Source organism: Melitaea cinxia, chromosome 10, assembly GCF_905220565.1.
Source record: "Melitaea cinxia chromosome 10, ilMelCinx1.1, whole genome shotgun sequence".
Lineage (NCBI taxonomy): Eukaryota > Metazoa > Arthropoda > Insecta > Lepidoptera > Nymphalidae > Melitaea > Melitaea cinxia.
In genome coordinates this window covers 9,314,302-9,331,855 of record NC_059403.1, presented here as the reverse complement: position 1 = coordinate 9,331,855, position 17,554 = coordinate 9,314,302, and the positions used below count along the sequence as shown (strand labels likewise).

The 17,554-nt window shown below is 33.0% G+C and overlaps 1 protein-coding gene and 1 long non-coding RNA gene across 2 annotated transcripts; one reads left to right on the top strand and one right to left on the bottom strand.

Annotated features, from left to right (window-relative positions):
- The first annotated feature begins 13,236 nt into the window (after positions 1–13,236).
- On the top strand, positions 13,237–15,018 carry LOC123657372 (26S proteasome non-ATPase regulatory subunit 10-like). The gene is made up of 4 exons (XM_045592930.1): positions 13,237–13,584; positions 13,663–13,908; positions 14,330–14,499; positions 14,863–15,018. The coding sequence occupies exons 1-4, from the start codon at positions 13,483–13,485 to the stop codon at positions 15,011–15,013; spliced, it is 669 nt and encodes a 222-aa protein (XP_045448886.1). The 5' UTR covers positions 13,237–13,482; the 3' UTR covers positions 15,014–15,018.
- Positions 15,019–15,065: 47 nt separating this feature from the next.
- LOC123656928 lies at positions 15,066–15,542 on the bottom strand. Its single transcript, XR_006743619.1, has 2 exons — positions 15,424–15,542; positions 15,066–15,310 (listed from the first exon to the last, which is right to left on the bottom strand). It is a non-coding gene; the product is annotated as an uncharacterized LOC123656928 (long non-coding RNA).
- Between the last annotated feature and the right edge of the window lie 2,012 nt (positions 15,543–17,554).

The window sequence follows — 17,554 nt, the reverse complement described above, 5'->3', positions numbered from 1 at the left end:
CATGAACTAGCACTCGTCGGCCCTGAGAAACAGAAGTTATTTTTCAATGTTTGAATTCATTCCGAAAGTATTATATTAAACTAATATTAAAAATGTCGAGTATAGAGGTTTATCCGCAACTTTGTGAAGGGAGTAAGTTTAGTAATTGGAAATTTAGATTAAATATTTTATTTGAAGAAAAAGGTATCGAGTACTTATTAAAAGGAAAGAAAGAAGATAATTTAAAAAAGGACACTTATAAAAAGGATGATGCTAAGGGAAGATTGATAATTATAAACTGCTTAAATGATAAATTTTTGGAAGTAGTAAAACCAGCAACCAGTGCATTAGAAATGTTAAAACTATTAAGTGGAGTATTTGAAAGAAGAAGCACATTTAACAAAGTATTACTCAAAAAGAAACTCATTACTTTGAAACATCAATTCTCAAATAAACTTCAGGATCATTTAATTACTTTTGAAAATATAATTAATGAATTAGAAGGTGGAGGTGCAAGGATAGAGGAATTAGATAAGGTGGAGCACCTGTTTATAACATTACCTAAGGAATATGATACCATAATAAATACACTGGAATCCCTCGACAAGGAATTAAATTATGAATTTGTAAAGTGTAGATTACTCGATTTGGAAAATAAATTAAAAGAAAATAGTATCAAGGAGAAAATTGAAAATATGTTTATTACAAACAAAACCATTATTTGCTTTAAATGTAAACGTAGAGGACACAAATCTTTTCAGTGTGATTTAAATAATAATATTACTAACAATGATATGAAGCAAGGAACCACTCATAATAATAATAAAATTAATAGGGGAAGAGTATTCAACAATAATTTTTTTAATAGAGGGTATAATAACAATAATAGAGGAAGAGGTTACAATAGTCAGATTTATCAAGGAAGAGGTTATAATAATAATTATATGAATCGTGGTCACAGATATAATAATAACTACATAAATCAAGTTAGAGGTTACAATAATAATTATATGAACAGAGGAAGAGGATGGCACCATAATTTTTCTAGACAAGCAAACACCATAGAAGAATCTAATTTACAAGAGGAAAATAAAAGTACATTTGTTGCATTAACTTTGGAAAAGGAATTTAAAGAAAGTAATGACATCTTATTTATAATAGACTCTGGGGCATCGCATCATTTTATACAAGAAAAATATGAAAAGTACATGTATGACATACAATTATTAGATGAGCCAATGAAGATTAAAATAGCTAATGGTCAATTTTTAATTGCTAACAAAAAAGGGAAATTAAAAGGAATTTACATGAATAAAATTATAGTTATCAATGGAATAATAGTACCAGAAATTTCACATAATTTGATATCAGTTTCTAAATTAATGGAAAAGGGTATGACAATAATTAAACAAGATCAAATGAAAATATATACTAATGATACATATAATAATATACATCATATTTATAAAGAAGGAAAATTATTTACTATGAGGATGCTAATCAAACAAAATGCTCTGTGTAATCAAGCTATAGATAAAAATGACATTTGGCATAAAAGACTTGGACATTTAAATAGAAAAAGCTTACAAATAATGGACTTACCTTTTAGTAATAAAATATGTAATGAATGCATAATTAACAAAAGTACCAGAAAACCATTTTATCCTGTAACAAAACCTCAATCACATGCTATAGGTGATCTAATCCACTCTGATATAGCAGGTCCAATGAAAACTACTACCAATGAAGGAGAAAGATACTATCAAACTATCATAGATGACTACTCGCATTTTACAGTTACATATTTGTTGAAAAATAAATCAGAAGCAGCACAAAATTTAATTGATTACATAAAAATGATAAAAACTGAAAAAGGAATAAGAGTAAAGAAAATAAGATGTGATAATGGAGGAGAGTACAGATCAGACTATTTAGGAGATTTTTGTCGAAATAAAGGAATTCAAATTGAATATAGTTTACCATATAGCCCGCAAATGAATGGAAAATCTGAAAGGATGAATCGCACAATATTAGATAAAGCAAGAACAATGATGAGTGAGTCTAACTTACCTAAACACTTATGGGGGCAAGCAGTTTTGACAGCTACATTCTTAATTAACCGTTCACCTTCAAAAGCAATATTTAATGATATACCTGCAATACGTTTTGAACGAGATATGAAGTTAGATGATATAAAAATATTTGGCTGCAAAGCTTGGGCAGTAATTTTACCTAGAGCAAATAAATTTGAAAACAGAGCTGTAGCAACAAGAATGATTGGATACGCGAACAATGGATGGAAACTTTGGATTCCAGAAACTGACAAAATCATAGTGTCAAGAGACGTCACTTTTGATGAATCGGATATTAAATATACTTCCGAAGTGAATACAAAAGAAGAAGAAAATAGAATAAAATATAAAATTGTAACAAATGAAGAAGATCCGGATGTACAGTATGAAAAATCACAAAAAATAATACCAGAGCAAAAAGAAATAGATATAGTAGAGCCAGTGACAACTACTAGAAGTGGGAGACAAATTAAAGTTCCGAACCATCTTAAAGATTACCATCTTAATTTTCAGGCATATTGTTTTTACAGCGAAGATGACCCTGTTACGTATGATGAAGCTATAGAAAGGGGTTGGTCAACATCAATTAACATGGAATTAGATGCATTGAAAGGAATGAATACGTGGACAGAAACTAAATTACCAAACGGAAAACAAGCAATAGAAGCTAAATGGATATTTAAAACAAAAGAAAATGGTATAAAAAAGGCAAGATTAGTTGCAAAAGGATTTCAGATAAAAGAAAATGATGAATTTGGAAACAATAACTATACACCAGTAGCAAGAACATCAACCGTGAGATTTACCCTAGCACAAGCAGTACAAAATTCTTGGCCAATAAGACAATTAGATGTACCAACAGCATACTTAAATGGAATATTAGAATCAGAAATATACTTGAGACCACCGGAAGGAGTAGAAGTTACTGATGGAAATGTTTTAAAGCTGAATAGAGGATTATATGGACTGAGAGAAAGTGGAAAATGTTGGAACAAGAGATTAAATAATTATCTAGAGGAAAAAGGGTTTGAAAGATCGAGAAATGATTTTTGTTTATATAAAAATACAATGAAAAACATTTGGCTAGTACTCTATGTAGATGACATATTAATTACTGGTGATAAAAATAATTTGTTAGAAACTATAAGAGATTTGAAACAGGAGTTTAAGGCAAAAGATATGGGTGAAGTTGAATTATTCTTAGGAATGGAAATAACAAGGACAATCGACACACTAAAAATCACACAGACTAGACAGATAGATAAAATGCTTAAAAAATTTGGAATGGAACATTGCAATGCTACAGAAACACCTATGACAAAAGGTTATCAAGTAAATAAAGATGATGAAATAATACAGGACATACCGTTTAGGCAATTGATTGGAGGACTTATGTTCATATCTACAGTTTCCCGACCTGATATATCTTATGCAACATCTTTTCTATCACAATATTTAGAAAAACCCACTAAAGACTTATGGAAACAAGGAAAAAGAATACTACGATATTTAAAAGGTACTAGAACACACGGACTAATATATTATAAAAATGATAATAGATGTATTGAAACATATTCAGACGCAGACTGGGCTGGAAATAAAGACGACAGGAAGAGTGTAAGTGGATCAGTAACAATGTACAATGGAAACATTATATCATGGCTATCAAGAAAACAAAATTGTGTTGCGCTATCGACAGCTGAAGCTGAATACATAGCTGCTACAGTGAGTGTTTGTGACTTAATCAATGTGAAAGGACTGTTTATGAACTTTAATAGTGTACAAAACAGTGATGTGAAAAGTATTTTATATATGGACAATATAGGTGCTATAGAACTATCTAAATCTTATGAAAACAGTAAACGTGCAAAACATATTGACATTAAATTACATTTTATAAAAGACCTTCATAATAAGGGAGAATTTGAGATAAAATATGTATCATCAAAAAATAATTATGCAGATTTATTTACTAAAAGTTTAACCAAGGAACATTTCATATGTTTGCGTTCAGCACTAAGCATAAACTAAATTGTATTGTATTTGTATTGTCAAATTAAGTTGAAATGTAAAGTAATAAATATCTTAACTAAAAGTAATATTATTGTAAACTTCATTAAAATTTAAAATTAAGATAATTGTGTTAAGTTAAAGATTTTGGGTTAAATTGAGATATAGGTGTTCTAATAATAATCATTGTTAATTTACTTATTCAGAATTACTGATTAAAATTTTGTTGTTAAGAACTGAATATATCATACAGAATGTATCATATTTTATTGTTAAGAAGTTTTGTTGTTAACTTAAGATATTGTTTGTATAGCTTGTAACAGGACAATCCATTTTAGTGTTGTAATTATTCAATAGTTTAAAAATAAGCTTGTTGCGATTTTCACTAATTTCACTACATAAAATTACTAAAAATCGAGGGAGAATGTTAGAATATTAATATTTAGTTTTTAAGCTGTGTAACTAGTTTTTGTAGTCTGTGCTATTACACTGATTTTTCTACTCTGTACTAACAATGCAAGATGTCGGTGCTTAAGTTTTCAAGTGTTGTTTTAAATATATAATGTAACAAAGAAAATAAAAATGTTTTAATTAAGTGAGTTGCGTGGGGGCCTAACAACCTAAATATGCAGATCCAGTAGATAAATCACATAAATTCTCACAGTTTGAACTTATCAGAGTATTGTGCTATGAGGTTGTAAACTTCCTGGCGCTCTTTTAGCTTATGGTCAATAATAATATCGATTTGATTAATAAGACAGTCAAACTCCTTTTCGTAACACATCCAATTGCTAGAACTGTGTATTTTGTGTTGGTTATTTAGATTTAACATGAATGAATATTCGAAGAGAATAAATGGGTTATTAGAAGTTAATGGAGCATTTACAGGATATTTACTATGTAAGTAATTAAGCTTTTTAATTAGAGGATGATTACTAATGGAAAACAGTTTTAGCAAAAAACAGTATTTCAAATATTTAAATCTAAGGTGTAAAGGGGAAATGTTGCACTCGACCTGTAACGAATTAATTGGGGTTGTTTTCATGGCGCCAGTGATAAGTCTCAGGCTGTGATTTTGAATAATATTTAATTTGTTAACCAACTTGTCATTAGCAGAAAAACATAGAAATCCATATTCAAAATGACTGCGTACAAGAGATTTATATAGGGTAAGAAGGATTTTTGGATCAGAACCCCAATATGTTTTTGCAAGAGACTTTAAAATATTAAGAGCCTTAAGAGCTCTATCAACTATGTGGTCTACATATTTGTTCCATGATAAATTATTCATGAATATAACACCTAAAAATTTAACTTCATTTGTGATAAGAAGAGATATATTATTATATTTTATTTTAATTCTTTCAGACCCTACTTTATTAAAAACTATGACTTTAGACTTTTCAAAGCTAATGTCCAATGCAAGATAATTAAAATAAGAATTTAATTTAACTAAAGCTTCGTTTAACTTAAGATTTAGGGTAGTTATATTATTACTAGAACAATAGACTACCAAATCATCAGCAAACTGTAAATTGTATATATGAGAGCCTAGAATTAAGTTTAATCTATGTATATAAAGTGTGAAAATCAATGGACTCAAAATGCTACCTTGACATGTACCTTTATGAGAAAGCCTTGGACCAATAAGTCTATTATTATACTTAACAAATACCTTCCTACTGTGCAAAAAATTAAAAATCCATTGTATAACTTTTACAGGTAAACCAATCGCAGCTAATTCCGTGGATAGAATATGATGGTTAACATTATTAAAGGCTCCAACTACATCGAAGAAAACTCCAGCGAGAGCTTGCTTTGATTGTATAGCATTATAAATATCAAGATGTAAGTGAGCAATGCTCTCCCTTGAAGACCTGCCTCTTCTAAAACCAAACTGATTAGAAGGTAAAATATGATTAGACTCTATGAAATGTTCCAATCTTTGTTTTAAAAGTTGTTCAAATATTTTTCCCATGCAAGAAGTCAATGCTATAGGTCTATATGAATCAAAGTTAAACTTGTCCTTGTTGGGTTTTAAGATAGGTACTAAACAATCAACCTTCCAATCCATAGGAATAAGATTATGCTCCCAAAGAAGATTCAGGATATTTAATAAAATTAGTTTAGATTGAGAAGACAGGTGTTTAAGCATTTTATATGAAATGTAGTCAAGGCCAGGTGTAGAGTCTTTTCTGGATGAAATAGCAGAATTTAATTCGACAATGGTAAAAGATTTTATAATAAAATTTTGATTAGGAAGAATATGGCAGAAAGAATTAAGATTAAAGGCTGGCTCTACAGTATCTGGAGTATATTTTTTGAGAAAATCAAAGATCCAAGAATAGTCAGAGTTGTTATGGGAAGGTGGAGAATAGCTTTTGTTAAATTTTCGCATATACGTCCAAATGACTGATATAGGAGTCGATCTGTTAAATTGTTCACAAAGTTTTATCCAACTGTTTCTTCTCTCATTTCTGATAATATATTTTTTGGTGGCTTGTAGTCTTTTAAAATTAATGTAATTAGCCTCAGTGGGATCAGATTTAAAAGTCAGATAAGCGTTTTTGCTATTTAATACGGCTTTGGTGCAATTGAAATTCCACCAAGGAAGAAGTTTTTTTTTTTTATTTAAGTTAGTAGGAGAGCATGAAGATAAAGCTGTATTAACCAAAGAGTGCTTAGAAATAGAAGATGATTTCCACAGTGCTGAGTGTAAAATATCTGTAAATTTTGTGTAGTTATGAAGGGGGTCTTGTGTATCAAGAGAAAATTCAGTGAGCAATAGTTGGACATTTAAATTATAAATGTTCCAATCAACGTTGTTCAGGTTAGGGAAGCAGGGTAGTGAGCTACTATTGGGAATAGGAGTGGCATTGTAATGATTGTTATTAAGTAAAATTTTTGTGATTACAGGAAAGTGGTAGCTGCCTAAGGGATCGTCATGTACTGACCAGTCACACTCTAGAGCCAATGAAGGTGATACTATGGTTAAGTCAAGAGCATTCTGTCTCCATATGTGCGAACCAACAGTGGTCATACTTCCGTCATTAAGTATAACCAAATTATTGTTATTGATAGACTCTAAAATGTCTTTGCCTCGACAATTAGAAGTAGAACAGCCCCAGGCTGAGTTTAGGCCATTAAAATCTCCTGCTAGGAAGATTGGTTCTGGTAAACTTTTAATTAACCTGTCTAGTTTAGATTTAGAAAAAGCAGGATTGCAATTAGTTGGACTGTAAAAGCTTATGATAGTAAGTTCTTTGTTGCTAGAGTATTTTATACGAACAACAACATTTTGAATGGAGTCATCATAAAAAGTATCAATTTTAGAATAAGAAATAGAGCTATGTATTAATATGGCTACGCCATTGTGGGTGTTTCCTGAATCAAGACGAATTACATTGTAATGACGTATCTTAAATTTTTGACAAGGCTTTAACCAAGTCTCACAAATTAACGCAATGTGAATATTTTTGTCCAAAAGGAAATAATTAAAAATATGTTGATTGTGTAGAATACTCTGAGCATTCCATTGCACAATATTTAAAGTATCCATAAAGTACAAATTATTTATTAGTAACCTTTTTTAATGTATCTTGCAGGACATTTTTAATATTTTGGGAAGAGATAGGTATTTCATTATTTTTGTTTAGTGTTATAAGTTTTACTAAAGCTTCTGTAATAGATTTGAGTATTATTTCGGAATTTAAAAGAGATAAGAACTGATCAGTTTTGTTTAATGATGGAAAGTGAGAGCTGTTTAAAACATCAACAAAGCTTTTTTTCTGAAATTTATCTCTGTTAAGCTGGATTTTTTCTTTTTTAACAGGGCATGCAGGGGATATGGCAATGTGATTGCCAGAGCAGTGACAGCAACTGGCTGCAGTATAAGGAGTCTGACAATCTTTAAAATTGTGACCTTCGCCACAAATGCTGCATCTTTGTGAATTTTTACAGAATTTTGCAATATGACCATATCTTAAACACTTTAGACACTGCTTTACTGGCGGGATGTACTGCCGTACTTCGAACCGCCAGCTGTTGAGGTCCACACTATCTGGTAAATTGGGACAGGAAAAGGTTATAGAAATTGTTTTTGTGGGGATTAATTTTATTTCTCCATTTTCTCTTACACGTCGCATAAATCTACGTATAGATATAATATTTTTCGTGCTAGTTAGAGCTGAATATATTTCTTTATTGGATAATTCTATAGGCACATGAGAAATTACCCCAGTGACCTCTGTAGCGGCAGCCGGAAGGGAAGCTTTAAGTTTGTACCCATCAAGATATTTTTTGTTGCCTAAGACCGCGTTAGCAAAAGCAGGTCTATCAAAGATAACTCCAACTTTACTTTTATTAATGCGTTTTAGTTGTTTCACGCCTTTATTATATTTTTTTATGCTATTAGCGAGTGTCATCATGTCTCTTGTTCCGATTGGCTTGTCAGCCTCTGTACTCTCCAGGAATACAATATAGTCAAAATTACCCCCGTTCTCAGGGTAGTGCCGCACGTAATCGGCTACCCGAAACGGGGCATACCTTTCGGCGTCTGTTAGCTCAACAGATTTTATGGACTCGGAGTCGGAGCTCAACGAGTCGTCCTCAGCGTTACCTTCCTCCTTCTTTTTCCTTTTCTTACTTCTCCCCATCTCTTGATTAATTTATAAGTATTTATTTATAAAAAACTCCAGTGAATGAATTATAAAATTAATAAAATATTTTTGAAAAAAAAAGACCGCCTTTTCACTTCAAAGTTCCCGCGCTTTTTTCCTAGATCTTGCGGTTCATTGTGACTTGTGACTCCTTTGACGTACAGTCAAAAACTGAAAAGGTGGTCTTCTCACTAATAGTGGTCTCTTTAGTTGAAATTGTTTTAATTTTAAATTCTGACATTTTAGGTTGACAATTTTTTATCTATGACTTCAAGAGTGCTTTCTACTTAAGGCCTACAACGCCATTGAAAAAAGGCGCGGTCGTTGATGTAGACGAATTTTATAAATGAATGAATAAATGAATTTAGAGTTAATGGCTTTCACTAGTGCCGAATAGCACAGATGATTTCGCCGTAAGATGGAGAAGACGCGAAGGAGATTGTTCGGTGAATTAAAGGTAACAACTTCGATAGAATTTTAAAGATTACCAAAATAGTAGGTACAGATCTATCTATGAACCTAAAACGACACAAGCACTAAATATACTATATAAAAAACAAGAAATGTTAATAGATTATTTACAACTACACTATGCTAGAACAATCACCTAATTTATTTACAATTTAATGCTATTTCGTTTAATATATTTACACAAGAATGTACAAAGAGGACTAAATACAACCATTAATAAGCAAACAATATTTACAGGCCGGGGGATTTCAGGGGGAAGGACGTCATGGATAGGGTAAAGGAGTTTGGGACAGTTGAACAGGATATGGGATGCTGAACCTTCGTCGAGGTCACATTCGAACAGTGAGTGATCACGCACCGTAATTTTTGCTAAATGCACTGGAGTACATGAGTGACTAAGGCGCAAGCGACATACCCAGCGGTCAGCATGTCTATGAAGGAAAAACCAAGGGCTCCTTGGAATATTAGGCTGAATGTTAGAATAGTGTTTGCCCTTAACCGATGTTGACTCAACCCATGACGAAGCCCAGGATTTGTCGAGCTGAGTTTTCGCAAGTGCTCGCAGATCTTGACTTGAGTTAAAAAAATATTCCGATGAGACAAGTTGAACCACTGACTTGGCACAAGAGTTACATTGTACTTCATTATTAGTACATCAAGAGGGACATTGTACTTCACAGTCTGTAAATGTTTTTTAAATGTGTTTATTGTTTAAAATGTAGTTGTGGTGTACAACAAAATATAAATAAATAAATAAGAGTCTGCAGTCTCATTACCTGGAATACCAGAATGACCATGGATCTATACCAGTATAACTTCTAAGCCTTTATGATAGCATGATAGTAAAGCCTCCCTTATCTTAAAAACGATAGACATTCTTAATTTACTACGAAACGCGTTTTCATCATCTACAAAACCCGGAAGACAATCTAACATGCTATCAACGGATGCAGTATAAGAATCCCAGTCTGGATTGTGAAGTTTATACTTTTTAAGGGAAGGGACTGTAGTGGAAAGTGGCAGGGAACTCTGAGTGAGACAAAGAAAGATAGGATAATGATCACTGCCGTAGGTAGATGACAGAGTCTTCCAGGAAATTCGGGCAGAAAGAGAAATAGAGGATAGGGACAAATCAACAGCAGACACGGGATTCTGATAAGGGCAAACCCTACGCGTCGGCGATCCATTATTGAGTATGCAAGGGTTTACATCTTCAACAATGTCAACCAACACTTGGGTAAACCCATCACGAGAATGGCAACCCCACAAAGTTTGGTGAGTGTTGAAATCTCCTATGATAATGATAGGACTAGGGGGAGAAGAGGATATGGATCGTAATTCTGGACCAAGAGAAGAGCGAGAATGAGGGATATACAGAGATAGGAAAGAAATGTTGAAGGCTATAATGGCAACGGCATTTAAATTAGGACTGAGGGAGGGAAGAGGGATTTGGAAGAAGTAGGAGGAGTACCAGACAAGAATGACACCACCCGCATACCTATCATTCCTGTCATCCCTCAACCAGGTTAAACCCAGAACTGGGAACCTGAAACCAACCATCTTTCAGCGATGGCAATAATGATGGGTTTATGAAGATTAATTAATAAAAGGAGTTCATGTAGTTTAGAACGTAGGCTTTGGCTATTCCATTGAAGGAAGCTGATTTGAGCCATTGGTAAGGGAATCTAAAATATAGGATATTTGAGTGGCAACGTTGGTCGGTAATGTCGAGTCAGTATACTTAGTGGCAATGGATATGTAAATTTGGGTGAGACTTTGTAAAAGCTTGAGATTAACAGTAGGAGAGGAGAGATCATTATTTGAGATAAGGGCGCAGTCGTTGGGTTGGGAAGTGAGGCAATTAGAAAAATAGAATCGTGTGCCTGTTTGTTGAACTCTTTTCCCAAAGCAGGTCGGGGATGAAGAGTTCAGGAATCTGTTTTTCTATATGAATGGTAAGGTGAGGAGGTAGGTATAATAGGGCGCGTAAGACTGGGCCTTTAGGGGATAGAGGGCGAGTATAATTATGGTTGGAGAAAACATTTTTTTGGCTACTTCTGCATAGGATTTAATGGCAGGGCGGATACAGAAGGATGCTTCCAAGTATGAAATGCTCTCCTGTGCCATGATAACATTGATAGATTGCTGACGAGAAAACTATGGACAGGACTTATTGATAGCAAAATGTTTGCCTGAACAGTGTAAACATGTCGCATTGTCTTCAGAAACCTCACATGACTCACCAGTATGGGGCTGCGCACATTTATAGCACCTAGGCTTTGACCTGCACTGAGTTTTTATGTGATCATAACGACAGTGGCCGAAGCATTGGATTGTCAAGAACTTATAAATTTCTACGGGAAAGGGCGTATGTTAGGAATATATTTTTTCAGGGAGAACTTCCCCCCTGAAAGTCAGGACAAAAGATTGAGTGGGTACCCAAGTAACAGTACCTTCGCTTATTGTTTCTCTATTTAGACGTCTGGCTTTTATAACCTGTCCACAACCGGAGGGAAGCTCTAAGGACTCAACTAGTTCCTGCATAGATCAGTCTACTGGCACGCCTTTAACCAAGCCGATTCTAGTAATGTTGTACGTCGGTACAGTAGTTTTATATTGACACAAGTCTTGAGCCGGATTCGATAAAAAAGAGTTTGCTGCTTGCAATTAAGTAAATTGTACAGAAATTTTATTTAGTCCAACGTTCTTAACGCCATCATTAACAACGGATTTAATTTTATTAGTATGTAAGAACTGACCAAATTTAATGGCTCGGATCGTAGTTCCTGCGGCTGGGTCTGAGACTTCTTGTGAGACATGGACTATGAAAGGATCTTTGTGTCCTCTGAGTAGCTCTTAGGAGCTTCGGAAAAACAAGGATGAACATAAACGGTCTGCATAGAGGGAATAGCGGCTGTAGGGTCGTTAATAGTTATTTTTGGAGAGGGATTAGCGGACAAATCATCAGCTGCCAGATGTTCTCGAGAACTCTGAGGATCACCGGGGTCCGGTGGTTCCGGAGGTCTGTCTAGGTCCATTATAATTTAAAGAAAAAAAAACTTTTAGTTAGAAAAATTAATTTGATTATTCTAGTTAAAATATTAAAAAAGCACTTACCGGGGCTTAGAAACGTTACTAAAAACTAGTACAACTAATAACCTACTATTTTGACTAAAAAAATTAAAATAAATCCTAATAAAAATAAATTGAATGACAATAATCTCTATAACACGTGTATCAACCACCAATTCGCACCAAAAAAATGTTTGTTTTGTAAACAACAAGTGTGGCCGCTTAGCTGTTATATCATTTTATAAGCGAAACGCATATTTGGGCGCTGTGAGGTGTCAACTTTGTGCTCGCAATATAACGACATGGTAAAAAAATGCTATAGAAAAATGGAATTGTGAATGAATATGTCGCATCGCATCGCACTTCGATTTTTCCTTTCTAAATAGTATTTATTTCAAATAATGTTACAATAACGCTAAAAAACAAAACAAGTATCGTTTGCGTAACAACGCTAAACACTAATCACGAAACAAGTATGTTCAAGCGTGTTTAGCAGGACAAGCAGCGAGCAAAAGGGAAGAAAGAGCGCGTGGGATGGGGGCTACTTACAAAAAATAGAACACGTTTCTATTCACTTGACTGCGCTGATTACTAACCACTCGTACTAACCAGTTACAGTTCACACGTGTTTTGTACTAATCATTAAGCACCTGCACTAAACACTTGCACTCATACAAATCAAAGTGTAAACTAGCCTTTAGGTAGGTATAAAGATAAAAATGGCAATGCAGTCGTTGCGGTCGCTTAGTGGAACGCACTGCGTGACTCAAACCCATAGATTACCTACCTATACACTTTATCTCTTGCTTACTCTACTGCTGCTACTGCCATCTATTTTTGATACAATAATATATCACCCCGAACTCACCCTCCTCGTCCAAAAGATGGTGTTAGTTTGTATGACTATTTTTGAATTACGATAATGTAGGTAGGCGTGTTTCACACCCCTGCTCTATTATAGTTTAAGTGTATTATCTATGGTTATACTCTTTACCGACGTTGACAATTTGATATTTTGCAAGTAATTTTATGTTATTTCTATTTTCAACTATTTTGATTTGCATTGTATGAACTCCGCGAAGAAAATTAGTAAATCGGAAACTTAAAATAGAAAAAATAAACCTCACTTTCGATTGGTTTCTTTACTATCTAAGTAACAAAGAAACGAACTACTAAAATAAGTTTTTTTGCTACACTATTACCTTATTATTAAACTCAAAATGTCCATCGGAACAGTGTACGAAAAAGCATATAAAGGTGATTTTAATCAAGTTAAAGTTAAAATAGATGATGATAAATCTTTAGTAACGACACCTGACTCTGTAAGTTTAATTCAATTTGTCATAAAATATATTAATCGAAAACTAATAATACATAGGTGTACCGTTTGTAATTTCCAGAATAACCGTCTACTTATACATTGGGCAGCTTTAGGTGGCAATGAAAATCTGGTTGATTATTTAATTGACGAAGGCAGCCCTGTGGATTCAGTTGATGACACTAACTGCACACCATTAATTTTGGCATCCTCAGCGGGACGGTTAGAAGTAGTAAGACTATTGCTTGGTAAAGGAGTTAATGTAAATCATAAAACAAATCGTGGACAGACCTCTTTACATTATGCTTGTTCAAAGGGGCACAAAGAAGTAAGTGTAAATAATAAAAAAAAAAAATATTATTTTTAACTTACTATTGAGTACACATGTCACAGATTCAAATTTTATAATATTTAAATTAATATTATACTAGCTGACCCGGCGAACTTCGTATCGCCTAACACAAACTTTATCTTATGGTATTAAAGTTCAAATTGACTTAAGTATTATCACAAATCTTTTGTATGGGAGTATGGAAAAGTGTTGTTTTTAGACTTTTTCAGGAAATTTAAAATTTTTTTTTTTAGAATTTTTCTCTCCGTAAGAACCATCCTCGTACTTCAAGGAATATTTTAAAAAAAGAATTAGCGAAATCGTTCCAACCGTTCTCGAGTTTTGCGCTTAGCAACACATTCAGCGACTCATTTTTATATTATAGATATCATTTATTTTAATTCAATTAACTTTGTAGGTAACAAAATATTTAATAGATTCTGGTGCAAATGTAAATGAAAGTGATGTATTAAGTGCTACACCACTTCATAGAGCGTCGTCTCAAGGAAGAACTGAGATAGTTGAACTACTCTTAAAGTCACCAGACATAAATGTAGATCTGTGTGACTCTACTGGATGCACAGCATTGTAAGTATACTATTTTATATGTGCTTTAATAATTGCCCATAACTCAGTGCTGAATATCTGCCAAGACATGCAGGTCTCGTTTGGTATTTATATTATGTAGATTTAGGTATATTGTTTCTACTAGCTGGCCTGGCGAACTTCGTACCGCATTTTTTTTGTGAATCTAATAATTATTTTTATCAAAATAAAATATAACCTATCTTTCAAGTTTTATCAAATTGCGCTCGGTTTGCAAATTTGATTAAGACCAGTTTAGTAGTTTAGTAGTCCATCACAAACAACATGATGAGTAATTTATATATATTAAGATGGAAATTCTATTCTATTGTATACATCTGTTTTTGTATTTCTTATACATTGCAGACACCTAGCATGTGAAGAAGATAGAGAAGCAGTTGCTTCTCTGTTGGTGAAGGCTGGAGCAAGTGTAAACATCAAAAACAAAGAAGAAAAAACTCCTTTAGATGTTTGTTCCAATAAGTTGAAAAAAATATTAATAAACTTGTGTGAATAAAAATATTTAATGTAATTTTATTTACACTAGTTCAAAATAAAATTCAACAGTGTCAATTTTACAATTTTATTGTATACATTTTAATTATGGAAAATAATATTTACATTTTGTAAAAAATGATAGATGTACCTACAGAGCATTAATTATGAGTCTAAACTTTCTAGTTTCACTGTAACAAACTTGCATGAAGTTTGTTTATTCCAAAGAATGCACAAACTTGATATAACAAACTTGCCTAAGGTTTGTTTTCACATAAGGCTACGATTTTGTTACGACAAACTTGCTCTACCTTTGTTACTGTGGTAATAATAATTTTCCAACGCTAAAATTTCCAAAATGTTTAAGGTCTCATATCAACATCATCATCAAACCTTAACACACACATTACATTTTAGAAAATTATTTATTACCACCGTAACAAAGGTACAACCCGACGATTTGGGCACTAGTTCGTGGCCAAACGCGAAGAGTATATAAAGGACCTCCACAGATAAGTTATATACTCTTTGCAGATAAGCTTAACCTAAGAAACCACAACAAATATTGCTGTGACTTCGTGAATACAACAACGTGAATAAAAAATACAATACAATTTTTAATCATTTGACTATTTATTTATTAATCAGTCAAGTCAGATAGAACTTTAGGGTGTCGGTTTTTTTCGTGATAGTGTACGTATCGTATGGTACAAGATCCCACTGCAAATTCGTGCAATTTCTTGTTTATAAATAATTTCGATGATTCTTGTTTTAATTGAAACTTATTTGCGACCAGATTTAATTATAGACAAAATAAGCTTTAATTTGATATATAAATGATAAATTTCGTTATTAACGTATCGAAATTGTACCTACCCAAAGAGCAACAAAGAGGGGAGTAGCCATGTATAGGCGTTCCCCTCTGGTAAGGTATAAGGCCAAATGGCCATATGCGTACAATAAAACTAGTTGCACCCGCACTGATCACTAGACTAAATCTAGTTGCGCGATTGAATCAACGTCCTTCAAAAAATGCCAAATTGTTCTGTTTTTTGCTGCAAAAAGAGATCTGCCATTGTCAAATTGACTAAAACATGGCGTTACCTTTCATACGTAAGTATTTTTTAAGCACATTATTACTTGTATACTTCTTTTAAACCTTTTTTAAACTTAAAAATTACAAATATTATCGGTCGTGTTGACTCGATTTGTTTACCAACACAGGCCGCTCGCCCTCATACAATATGCGGATCGGTCGAGCGACTGATCGGAGTCTATTTCCGAGAAGTCACTGTCGCCGAGCGATAGTGTTGTTACCGGTTTATTTGTAGATGGTTATCGATACAAACGGCAAAGGCAAAAGAGGAGACTGACATTTTTGAGATTTTGATTTATTTAAAATATTATATTGCTAGCTTTTTTTTAATAAACATAGACATATAATAAAATTGCATTAAATTAAATATAATACACGTATTATGAGTATTAACACATTTTACTAGAATTACTTAATGTGAACTTCGACCGTAATGTTTTATATAAAAATTTGGCAGGTTTTCTAAAAATCCAAATTTAAGCGATACATGGTTTTTTTTTTGTAATAACAGACTAACCTGGACGCCCACAAAAAATAGTGTAATTTGTTCAGATCATATCAATACCAATCTTTACTCTTTATAATCGTTTATTTTAGATGAAGATGTTTGATTTGTAGTATATAATAAATTAAGTCTATTTTTATAATGACATCTTACCTTTGTATCACTTTAAAAACTTTATTTCTCTAACCGAGTACTTAAATTTATCGATAATGCATATCGACAGTTGTTACAACCACTGCTGTAAGCAACTTGTCAGTGTAGTTGCGGCGTGTCATTATACTGTTATGACACAGAATGTATCTATGTGTGTGTGAAAAATGTAAGTGTGACTTTAATTTAGTATGTGTGAGTTTCGTAGTGACAGACGATAATTTTTGTGTGGGAATTAGATAAAGTGTGCATGTGTGTAATTTCCCCCCGCAAAAATGACAGACAGTTTTATATTGGTAACAAACGCAATGGCTACTCCCCTCCGTGTTGCTCTATGCCCTACACAAATAAATAAAAATTACACTATTATAGTTCGCGTCATGTAAAAAGAACGCTGGCCTTGAAGCTGCGCAGAAGCGATTTATCGGTCTATTTGGTGGTACGGGGTAGGGGGACGGGAGTGTTTATCACTGTCGCATGCTTGCCGGTGTGCTATTGGTTGACAGCGGTTGACAGTTCGACGTCGACTCAAATTATTATCGCGCACAAAAGTTTTAAATTAAAAAATTCTCCATTTACTATTTATTTCACTAAAAAACAATTATCAATTTATCATTTTAAACACATAAAAACTATTAAGATACGAATATCGAGAGTACAGATAATTATTATTTTTGAATACGACATTTCAATAACTAAAAAATTTGTTATTGCTTTTGTTTAAAAAAAATTGTGATTTTGTAAAGTGATAATTATTATACTTATTTAGTCCGAATTATTCGCACTTGTATTTCTAGTATTTTTTAATGTAC